The sequence below is a fragment of the Calypte anna genome, chromosome 14 (genome assembly GCF_003957555.1).
Source record: "Calypte anna isolate BGI_N300 chromosome 14, bCalAnn1_v1.p, whole genome shotgun sequence".
NCBI lineage: Eukaryota > Metazoa > Chordata > Aves > Apodiformes > Trochilidae > Calypte > Calypte anna.
The window spans coordinates 4,281,375-4,302,280 of NC_044260.1; the positions used below are offsets into that span (position 1 = coordinate 4,281,375).

Consider the following 20,906-nt stretch of genomic DNA (forward strand, 5'->3'; position numbering starts at 1 on the left):
ATTTCTGATTAGGAAAGGCAACAGATTCAAGAAGTGAGCCCCAAAGCAAAATGTCAATGGGTTTCCACATTTACCCACCTCTAAATTGGATATGATTTTGAAGTAATAGCACATAGCTCCTTTTCAAAGAATTATGCTATTAACACTTTTCATAGTCCATATTTTGTCTCTCAAAGTACATTTGTCCCCAGAAAGCAACAAAGTCATAAATCAATTTCTACTGCAAGCTGTGATAACTAAACCATGCTTAGAGCAAGAAGATTTCCTCCTAGTGACATTTCCATTCCCTTTTTTTACAAATTCCAGATCTATGATTAATAAATGCAGCGGCACATAAAAATGATTTTGTTGTTTAAATGTGATCATCTTAGGAAAAACAATATCCAACAGATTTTCCTCTTAAGCAGTGGTCTTTAAAGTCTTACTGAAATTTACAGCTGCTGAGGATTGTGCTGAAAGAAACTGTGAGCAGCTGAGGGCCATTAAAACACAATATTAGTTCCAAGCATCCACTGTTTTTCTAGCAAAAAAATATGGATTGTACAGTGCTAACATAATGGTAGCAGCTTCCCTTGGCTTATGAAAAAAAATAGATATTAAAAAACCCTCTGTGATTTGTGGTCCAAATTTGTAATAAAACATATTGGTCAAATCCCAACATGTACCTCACATCTCATCAGCTGGAGTCTCTCTCTAGAGAGGAATCCACTTTCAAATGAGTCTTGCTAAAAGCCATGCTCTTTGGCAGCTATTTTTTTTCCTACCATCCCTCTTCCACCTAGAAGGGACTTTACTGTACTCAGCACACACATGGCCCCCAAATGTGACTGTCTTGCTCTCCCTTCCACTAACCAGCACACAAGATTTCACTCTTAAGAGGTCTGAAAAAATTAATTTCTGCAACATATGTTTAAAACCTGTGGCAAACAAATTATGATCAGAGAGAAAAACAGTGAGGTTGATTCTAGACAAGTCAAACAGCTTTAGAAAATAATCCTGGGATTTGCTTACCCTGAGGTGTTAACATTTTCCTCTATTGAGCACAGTACACAATGATACTCAAACCAGCCCACTGACAGCATCCAGGATTGCTCAAACTGAGCACTTGAAGAAGTGATGGGAGATTTCCCCATATGCATCTGGGCCTTGGGAATCACCATGAAGTTTTATAGAAGATGATTCCTTGTGCTGCCTATTCCTTCAAATTGAAATTACTCAATGTAGAAGTTTGAATTCCAGGGTACAAATGAATTTCAATTGAAGTAAATAATTTAATTTCCAGGTACCAAATTTTCAGCTCACGTGGTGTCTATAGAAGGCACAGACAGAGAAAAGCAGCCTATAGGCTTTTTACTGTCTATTACTGCTAAGAGGTATCAATTCACTTCACAGTATTAGCAGACTTAAGAGATATGCAAACTTTTTTTTTCTTGTTTAATATTGCTCACCTAATACACTGCAGAGTTGACAGTGTCTGAATTTATTGTTCACTAATGCTAATCATCACAATTTTAATTAAAGTATTATCTGGTGTATGTGAAAAGTAATTATGTGCAACTAACCTAAGTTGTATGCCAGGCTAATACTTGTAGACAAAGGCATTGCTGGCACTAGAACTGCTCATAAAGATGAAGTGGTGTTTGCTTTCAAGTGAAAAATAGATACACGGCAAATTAAGTCAACTGCTATCAAGGTAAAATCTAATCTAATGTTAATATCAGCCCAAAATCCAATGTATTATTCCTAGATATTTTAACTTTTCCCATCTTTTAAAGCCTATTTAGTTACAGATCATCTTTTTTTCTGAGATTGTCATTAATATATTTGCAAATTTACCTTAACAAATGACTAGGAAATCTGTACCAGTTCTGCTTATTTGCAAGGTAGTACAGGCATTCAAAATCACAGCAAGTCATGTTTGACATTTGTTTGTTCCTAACATCTTCATTCCATAGTCTGTCAGCACATTCATTCTAAGTCATTAATGACCACACACATACAAATACATAATGAATTACTCTTACTGCAAAAAACAGATTTTAACTCATGTATCCCTAAAGGCAATGCAATTCCTCTTCCCTGTCTTGTGGGCTGAAGTGCATTTGCAAAGTGTTTTGACTTATTAACAGTAACTAAGTGACAAAATGTCCACCCAGTCACAAGGGACACACCAGAAATTCCTTTACTATGACAAAAATTAACTTTCCTGTTTTGTGTCAGACATAATTGCACTAACAGAAGATATGTGTTAATATTTATGTAACTGCAGCTTACTAGGGGGGAAAAACAGTTTCACTGTAAGAAAACTAATGACAACAGTAATACTGTCTTCATGGCAGAAGTTTTCTTACAGAAGAAACCAACAAGAAATGAATTGGTACCTAGAGTGAACGTTTTCAGTGGGAAGTCCTTCACTTCAAAACAGGTAAAAAAAACCTCTCTAAGAGTACTAAGAATTTAATTCCTCAATACCACAACTGAAAAGAAATTGTAGACCTTGATGGTGCTACTGTCCTTTGTGCCTCTCCAAGGTACAGCACATGCCTTGTGTGAAAAACAAAAGTGAGGTGCACTCTACTTTTAAGTCTGATGAAGTACACCCAGTATAGGCAAGCTGAAGGCTTGACATCTCAAAGTAGTGATTTCTTTGGATGCAGTTACCTTTTGAGAGGCATTGTTTTCTCTAAGGATAAGGGGAAATGAGCAAAATCAGCCCATGAGTCAAGACCCTGGATAATAGAGCAGCTGTAAGTCCTCATTAGGCTGGTGCATTTGGAAAACATTCATCTGTCCAGGTGTAACGTGAAGTCTTTTGTGAAATTTCTTGGAAAATCTCATGTAAGATAATAAGAAAAACCATCCTTTACCCTGATTCCTCCTCTCCTTGCTTCTTTTCTCTTGCTGCTGATCTCTGTGATTCGCTACTTCATGCTTTTCCTGGTAGGAAAGGAAGAAGGAAGTACACAGCTTCCTTCTGATGATCTAGAAATAACCCTTTAAAATATCAAGCTGAGGCTTTGCTGACAGCTAGTGCAGAAAAGCCAAAATGAATATACATGCACACTGCAGTAGGAGGGGGAAGAAAACTTTAGGACTTCAATATTTAAATATACACCAGTGTCTTGCACTGAGTCTGTTGCTTATTTGCTCGTTGCCTTAAGTCATAAACTCTAACAACAGCCCCATGGGCACATGCAGACCATTTGCCTGACATTCATACATTAGACAGGGATTTGTTGACTTCACATGCTACTCATTTAGGAGGAACTTGTGATGCTCTTGGTTTTATTCACAGGTTTAATGAATTATATAGCAGCAACACCACTAAAATGGGAATTAATGTAGCTATTTGCTGCATGATTCCAACTTGCATGTTACACAACATTTATTCAACAGAAAATGCAGTTTGAAAAAAAATTGCCTATGTCTCAAAGAAAACTTTCTACCAGAGAAGATGGCCTGAATGACCTTTAAAGGTTCCTTCCAACTCAAACTATTCTATGACCTGTTAGAACTGGCAACTGTGTAAAAGTGTATAAATAATTATTAGAAAACCAAGAACAAATAAGAATCCTACTTGACGTATTGTAAAGGATGTTTGAAAAAAATACATGCAGTGATACCAGAATTTTTTGACTCTTCAGCAACTCAGTTGTCTTGGCTCCTAGAAATACATGACCATTTAATTTCTGAATAGCTGGCAGAATCCCTCTTTATAAATGTCCTAAATACCAGTAAAAAGTGAAAGACATCATCACTATCTCAGACCTGCCAAGTAAACCCTCCTGCAGAGCCAGTCAAATGGTGTTACTTGGAACATCTTAAGAATTTTTTTTTTCAGAACTAGTCCTCACTTTTGATCTTTGATATTTCTCACATAAGGCCACCTCAGCACACTCTGCAGCAATGAAATGAATTCATGCTGTTGGTGAGAGCAGCCCTGGGTATGTAAGCATGGGAATCATTAAATAGCAGAACAACATGAGTGAGAGTTAACTTTGGTCACTATTTGAATTGGATGTTTTATTAAAAGTTGCTGCAGATAAAATACTGGGTGAGGTCAGTGTTGCCTGTGTTCAGTGGGTGCTAATGAGAAACTCTTGGGTACCCTACCACCATTGTCCTTCCTGATTTTTAGCACTGCTCATTTCCTGCATACACTGCAGCCATGTCAGTCTTAAAAATCACTATTATAGCTGACAGAGTAGCTGATTAATTTGGCCAAGTCATTGTCAGCTTGTTGAAGAGGATTAAAAAAAGCTTTTCAGTGATTTTAGCAATATAAGGTACTTTTAATCAGTTTAAAGAGCATCCATAGAAGGTGGTTGTATCAATTTAACTGATCAGTTTAGCAAGCTGCAGCAAACTGGCTCCCTTACTAATCTGATGCACTTTGTATACAGAAAACATGATGTTAAATGCACAACTCTCTCCACAGATAAGAAGCAGAGTTCTCATGAGATATTTTTACATTTGTCACAGGTTTCTATTCATCCTCTCTGAGTCTCAGGCTCCCTGCATTTCTAGGACTGCCATATTTATTCACAGCAATACATGAGTGGATGCTAGATGGGTTTTCCAGTACTTTGAGGGAGCAGCAGATCTACTACACGTAAAATGCACTGATGATTGGTATGTGTACTATAAATCTGTCACTTCCTGAATTTATCAGGCTTACTATAGGATATATATCAAACTTCCCCAGAGATTGACACTTTCAGCATGTGTACTTCTATTACAAATGTATTTAGAAATTCCCACCCAAGATAGACAAATGTCCTCGGATTCCTTCCAGGTAAAATTTCTGACCAGGGAAATAAAATAAAATACATGTGAAAACCTTCAGGTATATTTGATCCCTACTATAGAACTGTTTTGCAGTTTTCCCATTTGTAAGCATTACCACACTGCTATGAGTTACAAGTGGTTCTATCCTAACATTCCCAAAAGGAATGAGTAAGAGTGAAGTACAGATTAGGAAAATTAAGATTTTATATCAGCTAATACACAACACACATCTGTACTTACAAATTTCCCAAACTGTTGCAACTCCCACAGACATATTTTTCAGACAATGTGTGCTTGCCTGCATTGCTCTGCTCTCTTCCCTCATAACACATCCCAAGAAACTCTCCAGGACCTGGATAACGAGGGTTTCTCACCATCTGCAAATTTTTGATTTGTGTATTCTCAGCACTGACAGAAGAAAATTTGTGATGTGGCAGGAGTGCAAGAAGTAGATTATTAATGGTAAATAACTCAGGATTTGTTGCTTAGCTCTCCAAGTGATTGCCCAGAAACCCATTGCTGCATCTTCCAGCAGCTTGTTTCCCATCAAATTACTATTAAATTATTCATAAATTATTACAGAGTTGCTCCACAGCCCTGCAATAGTAACTGTAGCAGGGTTTTTTAACCTATAATACTGGCTTTCAGGTTTAAAAACTGCACTTAATACGGTAAAATATACAGTACAAATTAACAAAATTAAAACCCAGAAGAGTTTTGCCTTTCTAATATAAACTCTAAAAACTCAACTCCCCTTCTGGAACTCAGCAATATCCCATTGCCATCACTTGCTAGCACATCTATCCTTTTGAACACTAACATAGAATACACAGACAAAAATAACCGTCAACAGTCTTGGCATTTCAACAATTTCCTTAAGAAATTAGGCAAGTAAAAAAAGGTTTTATCTACATTTTTTGATGTTACTGCTAATAGCTTCAGTCTGTAAATAGAACTGTACAGGTAAAAACAAAGGATGACTTCATATCTGTTTCAGGAAAGGATGAGCACACCTTGAGATAATAACTAATCAAAGAGCAAGTACTGTGCCATTAGTGAATGAGCTACTACTTAGTCATAAAGAAATAAAACTGTCATTGTGGGTAAAAAGATACAGAAAAAAAAAGTGATATTTAGAATGAGGAAAATAGTACCAAGTCCTAAATCATGAGAAAAATAGTACTAAGAATAATTCTAGGAAAAAAAAAATAATCAGAGTCATGTTGAAAAATCTCAGCATTCATTAAGTTAGTCCACTCAAGTAAACGTAATTGGGAGATGAACATTTACTTTTCCAAAATGAATAGGGTGAAGGAAGTGCAGACACTCTGTGTATCCAGTCCCTTATGCTGCACCAGAACCATTAAAATCACATGAATTATTTTGTCAAACTGCTTAGTAAGTTCTGAGACCATCTAAAAATAGTCATTTATCTCAAACTTAGATTGAACAAAGCTACTTTATTCTCTTTAAATATTAATTAGTGTACTTAAGATGTAAGTGGCATTATCAAATATAATTAATCATATTTTGGGGTGGGAGTAGTTTGAGCTTTGAATTGACTTACATTCTGCTGCTTGGTATAATCTTGTGTCCATCTCTAAACCATGTCACTTGTGGCCTTGGATAGCTGAGTATGTCTGGGAAGTTTAGAACTGCAGCTTGTCCTTGAGTCACTCTTTTTTTCTGGTTTGAGTCCATGAAATTTCCCATGTCTGCAAAGAAAAAAATATACTGAGTCCTGGAAGTTCTCACTCCATACCTTTAGAGCAGATAGATAAATAATTGTGGTTTACAATAGTCATTGGCACTGTTATAATTAGTCAATATGACATTAAAAATCATGAGACAGTTTTGATTAATATAGATTTGGATGAACAAGCAAACCCAAGAGCTGCTTGTGCTCACAAGAAGCACATCAGTCAGCAGTACTGTATGCCCTTTGTGTTCTTTTGCTATAACCCAGTGTTGTCATATGCAAATGACATTTTAATGGAAGTTTGTTTTGTTTTTAAATAATTTCTTGCACAAAAAAAAAAAAAATCCTGTGCAATTTAAAGGAATGAAAATAATGTCCATAATTTTGTCGATGTTTTGGTCCCCAGGATTCTAGAAATCATCCATAGCTACACAAAGAGACAAGAAGCTCTAGCACTTGGAGACAAACCAATCTATAGTAAGATCTGTGCATGACACCCAAATGGATACCAAAAGAACAAGGCTATAGTCATGTCAGTAGCTCTGAATTGTTCTGGAACTGTGCAACAATTTATATAGTGCATCTAAATCTCTGATATTTACAAAAGCATCAGCAGTACTAGAGAACAGCTTTTAACAAAAAATTTAGTGGTAGACAGAAAACTACAGTTCCAGAACCACTGTCTGAAGCTTTTATTTCATAGGCAAGTTCACAGATCTATGAAGTCTTTGTAAAAATTCAGTGAAAATTTTCTTCTCATTTTTCATTTGCCTTTTGTATCACATTTCATTAAAATAAACAGGACTGTAGGCTCCCTACTTATTTGCCCTCCAAAGAACTTCCATACATTTTAATTTTCTTCAAACCTAGAAAGTGACACAGAGAGAGAGAGAGCTATTTATTTTCTTTTTTAAGGACCACAGGATTCTTAACAAGTTCTCTGCTGCAGAAAGGGATGCCAAGGGCAGTGAAACATAGAAGACTACTGCAAGGTCTGCAAATGGTGGGAGATAAGAAGAAACAGAACAAGAGCAGAAATTAAAAGCACATGTTATTTTAAAGATGCTTTAATCATCTTCATAATTTTCAAGTTATTTATTCAGACATAATCAGCATTGTACTTCCTCTTGCTTCATATTTCTTGCAGTTATAATCAGATCACCTATTTGAAAAGAAGTTTCAAACTGCATAGGTGGCTGTAATTAACTTCACTCTCGTGATTATTTCAGTCTTCACAATCCAAGAGTTTTGAAGCCCAGTCTGTAATTAAGATTTACTCAGCAGTTTTCTCACAAATATCCTTTCCTATTTTGTTAAGTAATATGTTATCATGTGTTGAGAGTGATTTTTAAATAATTTAACAAGTTCACTGCTACTTCAGAGATCTACAACATGGAAAATACCTCAGATCTTTCTCAGTGTACATTGTAATTGTGCCTTTCATTTTGTTACTAGAGACTTTGAGCAGTTTTGGGAAGCATCATCTATCCAGTGGCAAAAATCAATCCTTTTCTGTGAACTCTTTATGAATAAATAAGGTTACTTTTGTAACCCCCTTGGAACACTGCTGTCTGATATGTTTGAGAATAACAAAAGAGTAAAATACAATAAAATATTATGTATTTGTTATATCCACACAGCTTAAAATCAATTAATTTAGACTGAAAATACTTAAACAAGTTTTTAAAATTGCATAGGATCAATAGTTACTCCAGGTAGAGAAAAAAAGAGATAAACTTGTAAAAATAGGAGAGGAAACTTGTAGAACACTTCAATCCACAGGAGCAAAGTACAAATCTGACTAACAGACTTCTATAAATGTCCTGGTTTGGGCCAGGATAAAGGTGATTTTCTGTCTTGTACTTTTGCTTTTAGCTAAGTCTCTTGTAAGCAGCTGCACTTGCTGAAATTAACAGCAAGTTTCTCAGACAGTGTGTGCTTCTAGGACTGATAACACTTGATGTTTATAGTTACTGCTAGAGACTGGTGTGCAGAGCCAAGGACACTGCCCAGCTCTGAGGAAAACTTTTACCCTCCAGGAGGATAAAGAGGTCCCACCTGCAGCCCTCCTTTAGGGAAGAAGGGACAAGATAGATGCCAGAATTGACCAAACAGAGTATTCCATCCCATATACGTCATACTCAGTATAAATTTGAGGGATCACGAGGGCCAAGCCATGATTTCCTGCTTCCAGCTTCTGGCTGCCTGCCCTTCCTGCCTTTCCTGCTTCCCTTCCTTCACCCGGCATCCTGGAAGGATTCTGTCTGTTCCTCTGCCTGTGCTCTTGATCTGTGCCAGCCTGTATCTGTGTGTTCCTGCCTCCAGTTCCTGACTGCTGCTGACTCCAGGATTCCAGCCTGGACTTTCCCAGGGCTGCCCTACAGCCTCGGTGGTGACGTGAGAGTTATTGGGGGAAGAGGGGGAAGGAATGTGGTATCCATTTTCCTGTATATTTTTTTATATATTTAGTAATTTTTTTCCTATTTATCATTACTGCTTCATTAAAGTTGTGTAGTTTAGTTTCCAACCCATAAGTCTCTCTCCCTTATTCTGTCTCCTTTCCTTATCAAGGAGGAGAGAGAGATTAATAGAGAGCATCTGGTACTCGGTTTAATTGCCGGGCCAGTGTTAAACCCTGACAATAATGAAGCCACAGATACCACTATGCATTGAGGAGCAGAGAACTCCCCAGTCATATAATACCTGCTTTGCTTTGTCTCAGTGTCATTGTCAGTGAAAATAAACAATAAATATAATGCTTAAATGAGAGAGAAATCTTGAGATAAAGCTCTATAGTCTTGTTCAGCAAAGCAGAAATACAAGTTCTACAGGGGGAAAATTAAAATTAAAACCAAAGAAAAGTAAAGAATTACTCTTCCTTTCTCTCTCAAGACCAACCAAATACACACACACAAAAAAAAAAAAAGCCTGGAGAAACAGGACACCTCACTGCAAATCCTTCCCTCAATCAGAGGGGAGTAAACCTGCCTTCTCAGGAGACAAAATTCTTTAGCAGCAGTATTGAGGCAGAGTATTTCTGTTCTGTGCTTTGTCACCATCTTTCCCCTCAAGTATTTCCTCAAGAATTGCTCCCTCACTCTGCCACTGCAGCTGCCTGTACAGCTGTGTAGGGAATAAGACAGGGAAGAAGTATTTTGGCAAAACCTACAAAATAATTGTTGCTTTAAAAAAAAATAAACAAATCAGAGAAGTTTCTTAAAAGTGAAGAAGAATATTCAGAAAAGTTCTTGCAAGGGTCTGACCCTTGTCAGATTGAGGACAAAATCTCTAGCAGGAATATAAAGAAGGGGGTAAGGGCTGGCAGAAGACAGGGAAGGAAATCTCCATTTTAGCAGCAGTTTATTTTAATATTACCTGCCAGCATTTCTGAGACAATACCACTGAGAGATCAAACATCAAACTACTGATATTGTTGACAAGACAAATACAGTAACCTAATTAAGTGCAGTAAAGTGAAGCTGTGAACATGGTACCAAAACTTACATTGTATAATTTTCAAGTGTTTTTATTTTAAAACAGAGGAAATTCCATTTAATTTGCCTCATGACCAAGTGATTATCTTCAATCAGTTCCTTGGACTTGGGTTTCTAGTAAAGAATTCAATTTACCTAAGTTCCACTTCTCAAATGACATTTAGATAACCAGACTAAGTGTGAAATTTCATGTGATGAGATATATTTAAGATTTATTAAATATGACACCCAGTAACATTTCAAGCTTGCAAATGTTACTAATATCTTCAGCTTTAACCACAAAAAAGAATGAGTTAATTAATGAATCCCAGAATAACTCCCATTCAACATACATGCTACTTGAACTTCAGCTCTTCTTTGCAGCAACGCTCCCATCCTGTTGCGTACAACACACTGATAAAAGCCAGCATCAGCCTTCCTCAAAGCTGGGATGATATACCTGTAAGATAAAAATGCAGAATTATTTTGCACTCCTTTGTAAAGACAGATCAATGCTACTTCATGTGGCATTTGTTATTTCTCCTCTAATATTTTACATATTGGATCAAATGTTTATTATACTTTTTTTTCTTACAAACAACATTCTCATATAATCTCTGATCTTTGACTGCAATATTGTTTGTACTATGCAGAAGAAAAGAACCAAACCCTTGAAATGCATAAAATATCTTTCAGTCTTAAAACCTACGTTGGATAAATACTAATTAGTTCTGCATAAATTCTCTTGAAACACACTTCAATGGTTTCCTTAATTTTATCTACCCTCATTCATAAGCAGAAGACAGATATTTCGTTCAGAGGTGGCACAAGGAGACTAAAATCTAAATGTAGGCATTAAGAAGGCTTACAAGAAATGTTAAAGGTCTCCAATGGAAAAAAAAAAAAGAGGTTTACTACACTGTGACCTCTGTAACTCAGAGAAATACACAAAAAGACACAGAGTATTGTACATTGTATTTGTTCTGCCCTTCACTGTGCTTAAAAAGTCACTTAGTCCACTAATGTTCACCTTCTGCATTCAACTATATCTGATTACCCAACATGAAAATGAGCTGATAGTTTTAATGTGAATAAAACACATGAATAATATAGATAATCCTGCATTAAAAAAACATTAATCAACGTGCACATTCCCCCTGTCACCTTCTGAAGATATTATGGAAGGATTAATGAAAATCTTTATGAAAAGATAAGGAAAACTAAAATTGCTGAGTTTTAATCTTCAAAATTTAATTCCACTAAAAGACAGCATCTCTTCTCCCATTCACACATACCATGTACTAAACAGAACTTAATATCTGAATATAATACTGAATATAGTTACTGCATCATAATTACAACCAAATACACTGTAGCCAAGAGGTCAGGCAATAAAATACCCTGAATTCAAGTGGAGGCAGACACCACAGAGAATTTTGAGTTATCTCCTGTGATTCCTGGGAGATCCAGGCTTCCCAAGTACACAAGCTGAAGACAACTGTGTTGTCTGCCTGCCCCTGTGCCTAAGCTGCCTTCTGACCTTCTGCAGAGCAATCAGCACATTTTCTCCAGAGATGATGGCAATTTGTGCTAGGAAGATAAGGAAGACTCAAAACAGTGCTCTTTTGGGGAGTGACAGCAAAACCAACAGAAAGAAATACTTGCTGGCAATATTGCCTCTTGCCTGATGAGTATGTCATGGGAAGAGAGAGAAAAGTGGTGAAAAAACAAGGCATAAGAAAGAAATCAAAGAGGTCATGAGGCTTTCTTAGTTACTTACAGAAGAATTTCCTTCTGAGAACAAACACAAACACACCAAGAAAGCAAACAGACAAACAAAAAACCCCAAACCAAACAAGTAAACCAAACCAAAATTTTTAAAAAATCAAATATTTTGACAAATATTGATGATTCATTTTTACAGTTCTTTTTATCAAGTAGTTTATAGCTTAATAAGGCTTAAAGTAGCTTAATAAGCTTTTGTTCCTAAGCCTAGATTTAGTGTTTTACTTAGCTAACTTTTATTTTTCTGCTTGTCTATTAGTAAAGCCAAATTTCCAGGCTTCATATTTTGATATTCATCTGTACTAAGCCTACTGCAGAGTTACTTCTTCTGCCACTAGGACCAAACAAACCTGTTAGATCAGAAGTGCCCTACTTTGGTTTTTAATGTTTCAGCAGGAAACATTCTCAGTGTATTGCCTGAAGAAATGAAAATCCTTTACAAGTTTCCAGCTAAAACCCAGCAACCTAAGAAATTCCAAACCAGCCCAAACCCACCGAGGCAGTGGTTTCTCAGTAGATCTACTGGGTAGTAATAGGCAGGTAAGGTGAAGAATTACATAGCAAAATAAAATTTTAAAAGAGATATACAATACATGTTTACATTTTTTGAGACTGATTTGACAGTGACAAACCTGAGAAAGAGATAAATAGGTATTGGTGGCATCTCTAATTGTCTTTACAATTGCAAACATATACTTGATACATATCTCCATCTGATTATTTTTTATAATTATTTTTTTAAAGTATTTTTCTCTTGACCTAACAGTCAAAATACTGCTGTTTGTTTTATGCTTTCACTGCTCAACTTGTTTTGTGATGTGCAAGAAGAGATACAAATAGTGCTTTCTAAATTCAAATGAAGACTTTATTCCATTGAGTGAATTTATTTCCAAGGTTAATGAAATTTTTAAAGCAAGGATAATGAAGACAGAATTATAACATATTATTATTGTTCAGTCATTCAACTTTTTAGCTATTCAAAATTTGGAACAGGGGATTTATGCACCAACTGATCTTTTTTCTTCAGAATAAAATTTATAAAAACTAAATTTACTGATCAGATAAGTTGAAGTAATTTGGCAGGAAAGTGCACGGCTGCTTAGACACAACCTTAGGGGTTTCTTAATTCAAATAAATTAATACCTTCAGTCCTCAAAAAGAAATATGAGAGGTATTCAAAAAAAAAGAAAAAAAAAAAGAAAAAAGTAACTGCTTAAAGTTTAAAGACTCTTATCAACACAACAAAAATTGCTACTGCAGTCAGCAACATCGATTTGTTTTCATTACATGGATCTCAGATCACAAAGAATTTATAAGGTTCTTTTATAAATTCTTAATACAAACCAGGGTATGCAGAGTCACTGGAAGAGCCAGGCTGTGCACATAATCAGCATCATTATACAAAGAAAAGCTGCTCAGTCAGGGTCAGCAATGTCAAAATGCAAAGACTGCAATTAGTTCTTTACTCACTTGGTGTCTTATAACAAGTTTTGAATCTTTTCAACCTGCCACAATATAGATATTACTTTAACTGCAAGACACTAAGTAATATCAATTACCTCAAACATTTGATCGATGATTCAAACTGCATCAGAAGTCACTTATGTAGGAAAAATTCATGCATTTTAAAAGAGTGTTTACCCAGGGGAACTGCAGAACAAACTATTATGGGGTCAGGGTGCAAATTTTGTAACTGGAATTTTTATCTCTCAGCATATCTTTTCCTTGCTTTCATTTCTCCTAATGCACCTATGCCATATAATCCTGTTCAAATCTTAAAGCTTTGCATTTCTATAGAATCCAAATCCTGTTTGGCTTGCCCCTGACTGTGCTATAGGAGCAGGGTTGTAATTTCTATATTAATATTTTGATCAGTGTTATTTTATTATTCTAAACCTGTATTTTCCTATGTTCTTAATCACCTCTGAGGCAGATGGTTTAATTAGAAACAGAAACAAGAAAAAAGAAAACTAATAAATGTAGCATATGTATCATGAGGTGGCATTCAGTAAAGTAAATGAAATGATAGGAAATAAGATAGTGTCTCCAGATATGTAACCATACAGCTTGGGAGAGGTGTTTCACTACACTGATTCCAACTTATACAGCAATACCCAGTTAAAACCTAATTTTGCATTAGGTTGTGTTATTTAAGAAATACCACAGTATTCTCATCTTCATTTCAACATGTCCCATGCTCTTATTCAGGTTTCTCTTAGTCTCTCAGTGACTACCACATCCCCAAACCTGGGTTCTAACCTTTGCTTTTTGCTGATTCCATATTCACATGTTCTGTCCTCCCACAGCAGTTCTTTCCCTTACTTTCTCAGCATCTTAGGCAGTTTAGAGCTGTTGTCAGCTCCTTCTACCAAGAAACTACAACAGGTTCTGCTTGTGTTGATCATAACAAGTGGCATTTACACAAAGTGACACTCACACCTTCCATGATTTATTGTGCTATTAGAGATTTTTTCATTTTCTAGAAAGTATTCACAAATCTTTTCTCTAGGTGTGTGTGGCTCATTCTGAGGTATCAGCGAAATTCCAGGATTGAGAACAGCAGCCATTAATAGCTGCAATTACTCAGGACTAAACAGTCTCATTTAAATCAAAAGTATTTAATTGCTTGGGAAGTTCACACAGAACTGTATTTGTGTTTGGAAACACAGTTCCTAAATGCTTTATGTGCTAAATGACCGAAACAAAATTTAAAATGTTATTTAAGGGACTTTTCCCCCCTACTCTTCTGTAGGTGTAAATAATATCAAAAATAGAACTCATGTCAGCTTCCATTTTAAAAATTCTTTGAGAAGAGTAATTAGGGGCAACCTTCTGTAGCAACTTTATAGCAATTATCTGCATTTTGATTCTAATCTGTACCATAATGTCTGTCTATGGTGATGGAGCACACCTTTTCCCTCTCTTCAGCAATGAAATTACAACAATAGTGTTTACCTTGGTTTGCTAAAGACACAAGTGTTACCCAAGGGCTCCATCTGTCCCAAACCCACCACCTGTAGCTTCTGAATTCACCAGGTAATATCAACAACTTTTGAAAGCAGCAAATAAATGGCATATATATTATATCTCTATAAAATTATAAAAATTGCCTTTGCATAGGAGAAGCTCAGTTAATGCTTCCATTAAAGAAAAGCAGACAAAACTTGGCTGTTCTAGACTTTGATATTTGGCCAGCCATCTGTTGCCTATCAGCAAAGATGTTGTTCTGCTTATCCTCCGTATGGTTTTGCCTCCTATTTATTCCATATAAGGTTACAACTCCAGCAAAATGCATTTTAGGTACCTAAAAATTCCGTGGCAGAACCATTCTTTTGAAATGTGAATTATCATTTCTAGGCAAAGGAGGTTCTCTCATATGGATCTCATTTTTATTTACAAAAAAACCAGTTTTCTTTTGTGGTAGAACACATGGTCAGTGGATCAGCATGTTCCAGCTGGTTTGAGGCACTGGGGATTAGATTTTAGGGGGTGGTGGTTTTATTCTGCTTTTTTTTGTTGTTTGGTTTGGGGGTTTTGGTTGGTTGGTTTTGGGTTTTGTTTGGTTGGTTTTTTGTGTGTGTTTTTGTTTTTTTTTAAATTACATTTGAAGTAGGCTATTATAAAGCTTTTCTTTACTTGTATTCACTGGAGTAGGTGGTTATTTCACTGCCATTGCACAACCACTTGAATTCCAAGGGCCAGCTGCCTTCAGCAAGACACGTCAGGACCAGTCGGTTCCCTTCCAGGTGGATCTGGGGCAAGCCTGGTTCAGTCTTGAAGTATGGGGCAACATCACCTGAAATACAGAAAGAAAAGGGGGTTGTAAGCTATTTGAGTATAATATAATCTGTTGATAATTAGTTCATTTCTTCTCAAAATGGCCATCATAAAAAAGACACAAGGTGATGCTGTAGTTGAGGCTTAAACACTTATATTCATAACTTGCACCTTTGGAGGCAGAATTCCCAGGATCTTGGTAACTTCATTTTCTGTATTTATTTAGAAGTTCCCATTCAGACAAATTTTTGTCCATGTTTACTCTCTCACATCAGAACTGCAGCACTGTGCTGGGGCAGGCAGTGAACAGCCCTATCTGGCTTTTTTTTAACCCTCTCCTCTTCTCCTCTATAAGGAATGAATCCACTTTTTTTGGGTTTTTTCCATTGCTTTAATATAAACCAGAAGAATAATCTTGGATGGAAATTATTATCACAGCAGCAGAAGTCTCAGGGTAAATGAAGAATTTTGATAGGAAAAACACCTCACAAAAATCACAAAACTAATGTGGTTTTCAACATTACTGCCAAGCAAACACCTCACAAAACCACAAGACTAATGTGTTTTTCAACATTACTGCCAAACAAAATGTGTTAAATTATATTACCTGAAACCACTAACAGATTTTGAATTAGGGTACTTCAATCATGTTCAATGTAGTCTCCAACTCTTGTTCTCCCATGGATCACAAATGCTCAAATACTTCAAGCAGCAAAATTCTCCAGTGGTAGATTGCCAAAACTCCACACAAATGTAAATTTACTACAGGTCTACACCTGGTAGAGGCACACCCCTTGGCACCTCTGGAACATGAGGGTTTTTACACTTCATGTACCAAATTTCTATCTATGACTATGTAGCAACAACAAAGAATTTTAAAAGTTTACAAACACCTATAATCAAAATGAACACATTTGTGTTAATATCTAGAAAATACACAAGTTACACTTAAAGTCAGTTATTTAATGCAAAATATAGAAGAATATTTAATAGGTAGCTTTCTGCACTCTGCTTTTCAGGAGCACAGTATATGTGTGTGTGTTTTATATAGTAAAAACTAAAGATACACAAATACTGTCTCAGTGCAATTAACATTCAGTTAAATTGCTAATCTTTCTTTCAAAGCTTATTTTAGAGTTAACTCAGGTATTTTTACACTTGTTATTTGGAGAGTTTAAGCTACTTTTTGCAGTTCAGGGGGAAGTGACCTCATATATTATCCAAGACTGCCTGAATTTTTTAAATCCACAGGTGACATCCTGTAATCTTTAATAAGCTGATAGCCAGGAGCAGAACCCATACACTTAGCAGGGAAGAAGGAGCTCAAGGCCAGGGGTGGCAGTGGCTTTCAAGGTGCCTTGGTGTTGCATGGAAGATTGGGAGACAGTAGTGGCATGCAGCTCAACCTGGTGATGGCAGCCTCTCTGAGCTCTTATCTTTCCCTTGGCCTCTTATCAGGGAATTTTTATGACTTAGCACACACCCCATGGCAACCCAGACTCATTATCAGCCTAATGGGACAGGCAGCTGTGCTTCAGCTGACTGTGGTCAGGGAGTCACAGCCTGACTGCTGCCAAACTACTTGCTGTGATTTGTTAGAAAACTGAATGTCAACTGCATACACATGTGCTGATTTGTGCTAATAAATTGTCCCCTTAGTTTTTAGAATGTTGCTTCAGAAAGTGATGAAGTTAGTTCTGCAGGAAAAAAAAAGTTCAGAATCAAAGAACGCTTAAATCAAGACTTAGAAACTATCATAAAAAATCTGACTTAAAAAACTGAATTGAAAAATGTATTTTGAAGTAGTGTCCTTTTCAGATCTATAGCTTTTCAAACAAGTTGGGTTTGTTTTCAAACAAATTAGCTAATGGCTAGTGCAGACCAGTTTACTTTCTTTAAATTGGATATCTAGGAAGCTCTGGCAATTCAAGGTATGACAAAGCAGGGACAGTTCCAAACTAGCAAACATTCCCAGGAAAACCCATGATGGTTTTTTGCACTCCTCTAACTCTGTTACATGACTTGGATTATGTTCTCCAAAGCATCTTCTTTGTTTTGTTTTAACGACTGCAAATATTGTGAAGCTTCACCTAAATTCTCATCTTCTCCTAATTAGTAAAATTAAACAGTGTTTTAAAATTCTGTCTAATGTGATGACATTAATGTAAAATAGTTATTTTATCCAAAGTAAAAACCAAAAAAGTTTTTACAAAGGTATTTCTAAACTAGTAAGGAAATGCTAAATCCTTTCAGAGGCTTCACATAGATTTTGGGGAGTCTCTCAAAGGAGTTATGAGACAGACATCTCATATTCTTGCAAGGTTAAAGGTGTCAAGGCTCCCATGGGACCAAAAGGCAGAGGCAGGGAGCTCTGCTGGTATTTAGGGGAAGGGGCTGGTGGAGAGTCCAGTCAGTAAGTTCAAAGACTTGCTGCTGGGTTCCCTGAAAACAATACCATTTCCCAGCTAGTACACACACACAGGCTCATGAAATCAGCTTGCTAAACAATTCCTTCCTGAAGGAAGTTAAGCCATTCCAGATTACAACAAACTGCTATCTGCACTGTAAATCTCTCCCCAAGTAATTTCTTGATCCCGGTCTTCAGCAACTTAAACTTCAAGGAGCATAACCTTCATTATTTCCCTCTGAATTATCTACTTGCTCCTTCTAACTTAAATCTTTTCAAGAAAATTAATTTATTTGAAAGACAAAAACTGCTGCCCACAAGTCTGTCATTCAGCCCTACCTTTCCTACTCAAATATTCTGAACCCAGTGATGCTGCAGCTGCTTCAGAACAATCTCCCATTTAAAGTATCACAATCAAGTTGGTATTATATGAAAATCATTCTCAAAACTCAATACAGTTCTGGTAGAAGGTAAAATTTAATAGACCTAGGGGAATATTTTCATAAAGAATATGGTGTGCTTTATAAATTCCCCCAGCTCTCTTGAAGGTTTACTTAAACCCTTGAAGTAATTTTATCTTCTAATCTCTTATTCCTGACTTCCTCATCAATCACATACCATCAGTTTATCAAACTCAATTATGTAATCAGAGCTCACTATATATGCACTGAGAGCTGAAATGAAAATAAAATACTGAGCAAAGTCTCCATGAAGAGTTAGCAGTAAAGCTTTGATGACTTTGGCATTTCTGCTGCACAGTGCTGCACCCCCAGCTTTATATCCTTCAGCTGCAATGGAAAGCAGAATTTTAAACCAGACCTACAAGGACAAGTTTGATTGTTAAAGAGCATCCTAGGGAAATGGGAAAATTGGCAAGAAAAATGAAAGCCATCTCAGAAAGAAAATTGTAGGAAAGGAATAACTGCCTAAGGGATGGAAGATACAAGGGGTGTCGTATAATTGCTATGAGATACTTGTACTTTATTAATTAAATACAGGAAGGGCTCACCATTTGTCTAACCTTGGCCAATCAAGGGTTTAAAAGCCATGAGGGCATTTCAGTTTTTATTCTCTAAAAGGCTGGAACAAAAAGCTAATAAATTCCTATCTGAGTCCTAGAAAGAGGAATAATAAAGTAGTGAAATTAATACCCATAGCTAAAATATTTTCTGCCAAAAAAACCCACAAAAAACCAAAAAAAAAGCAAGCATTCATGCTATTCACTGTTGTTTTCTTCTACATGCAGTAAGAGTCCCAGCCTCTGTTGCTCTTCAGAGATGTTTGTTTAAAAATGACAAAACAGTAAAAAATTATCTGAGTTGCAAGGAGGAGTGAAAAGATAAAGTGCCAATCTGTTGTCCCACATACACAGCTTCTACAAGTTTTCATTAAGGCTGCTTACCATACTCACTAAGACCCTGATTAGTATCCTTAAAAATAAATCTACTCCATCCATTTATGGAAATCTCAAGAAAAAATAGGATTGACTATGCCAAAATTATCAGGAAATTTGTTCCAAAGCATTTCTGCCTTGCTTTTGTGCATCATTAAATTGCAAGAGTTCCATTATTCTGCCAGGTTAGTTTATTTTCTTTCTCTGGTAAATGCAAAGCTTAGGTGGATTTTATCTCATAATACAGTTTAGGACCTAATTCAACAATGTCCAAACACTTTGTTTTGGATTAGTAATGACATTTAAATACAAAACTGTACACAGTTGTTATCTACTTTGGGCTTCTCCCCCACCCTAACAGATGAGATGCATCACAGAAAAGCTGAGACCTTTCTCATGCTCTATTCCTCTGGAAAATCATGTTCAGGCACAAATTTACAAATAGAGTTTATAGGAGGAGAAGGCAGGTTCTGCAGCTTTGTACAGAATGGAGTGACAAGAAATATTTCAAGAGTTGCTACAGATGTTACCTAAGGGAACCTGATCTCCTAAGGAGAGTGTGAGTGAACTGTAATCCAATAGTCATCCAGAAACTGAGATTTCTATCTCAGGGCACTCAAATATACCCTCTAATAAACACATTAACAAAGGCTGTCTAATGATTCATAGCTCTCTAACATATTTGTAAAATAGATAAAGGAAAGTCAGATGAAACAGATCTTTCAGTTACTACAGGATGCTGTGAGGTCTTGATAGCAGGCTTGAAATCCTCTCCCTCAGGAAATCATATATTTTTAATTAAGATGCAATTTGATTTTTAACACTTCTATCCACTGAGAAAAGGAAAGTGAGCATACTCCAGAGAAGCACCACATCACCTTCATCAGTAAAAACCCACTACAACTTCTCAGTTAAAGCCTCAGCATTTTTTTCTCCAGAAATGTTGGATACCAACAGAGGTAAAATCACACGCTCACATCTTGAGAAAATCGATTACTTTAGTGCTGAACACACTCAAAGGAAGAATTATGTAGCTAGTGATGATAACAGGTTAAGTGAACCACACTGCCACTGCTATTTGCCTTTGCTACATAACTCTACTTTTAGTTTTGAAAATTAAAAATAGATTAATCTGTTCATAAATCAGCAAATACAGCTTAATCAGTAACAAATGTCATTTGAGCAGCTCTCTTTTCATCACCCAACAGATATGATATTGAAAATAAATTTTTGACTGAGATACATTTTTCATAGACCCAAACAAAAAATACAATTGGTTCATTAAAAAAACCCACACTGATTAATTTTAGCTTCTTAGTCCCTAGTCAGAGCATGATGCATATCACCCATTCTTCACATGAATGTTTAAATCAACTGGCACAGAAAAATAAAGGACAGAATAACTTTGAGGAATTTTCCAGGAAAATGACACTAGATGAATAAATTACATGCAGAGGCTGAAAAAGCAGCCCAGGAGAAGAGCAACAACATAGAAATGCTTCTGCTCTCCCTCTTTGCAAGAAAAAGGGATGTGAGCCATCTTCAGGTAGGTTAATGATAAATGGCATAAAGAGGATTATAAAA

General features: G+C 36.2%; 1 protein-coding gene across 1 annotated transcript in view; it reads right to left on the minus strand.

Moving 5' to 3' along the window:
- Positions 1-20,906, minus strand: part of SDK1 (sidekick cell adhesion molecule 1) — a 383,067-nt gene that overhangs the window by 262,329 nt on the left and 99,832 nt on the right. Inside the window, exons 3-5 of the mRNA XM_030459721.1 lie at positions 15,382-15,541; positions 10,314-10,420; positions 6,356-6,503 (exon numbers count right to left, since the gene is read on the minus strand). Coding sequence (XP_030315581.1) covers positions 6,356-6,503; positions 10,314-10,420; positions 15,382-15,541 — 415 coding nt within the window. The remainder of the gene's footprint in view (positions 1-6,355; positions 6,504-10,313; positions 10,421-15,381; positions 15,542-20,906) is intronic.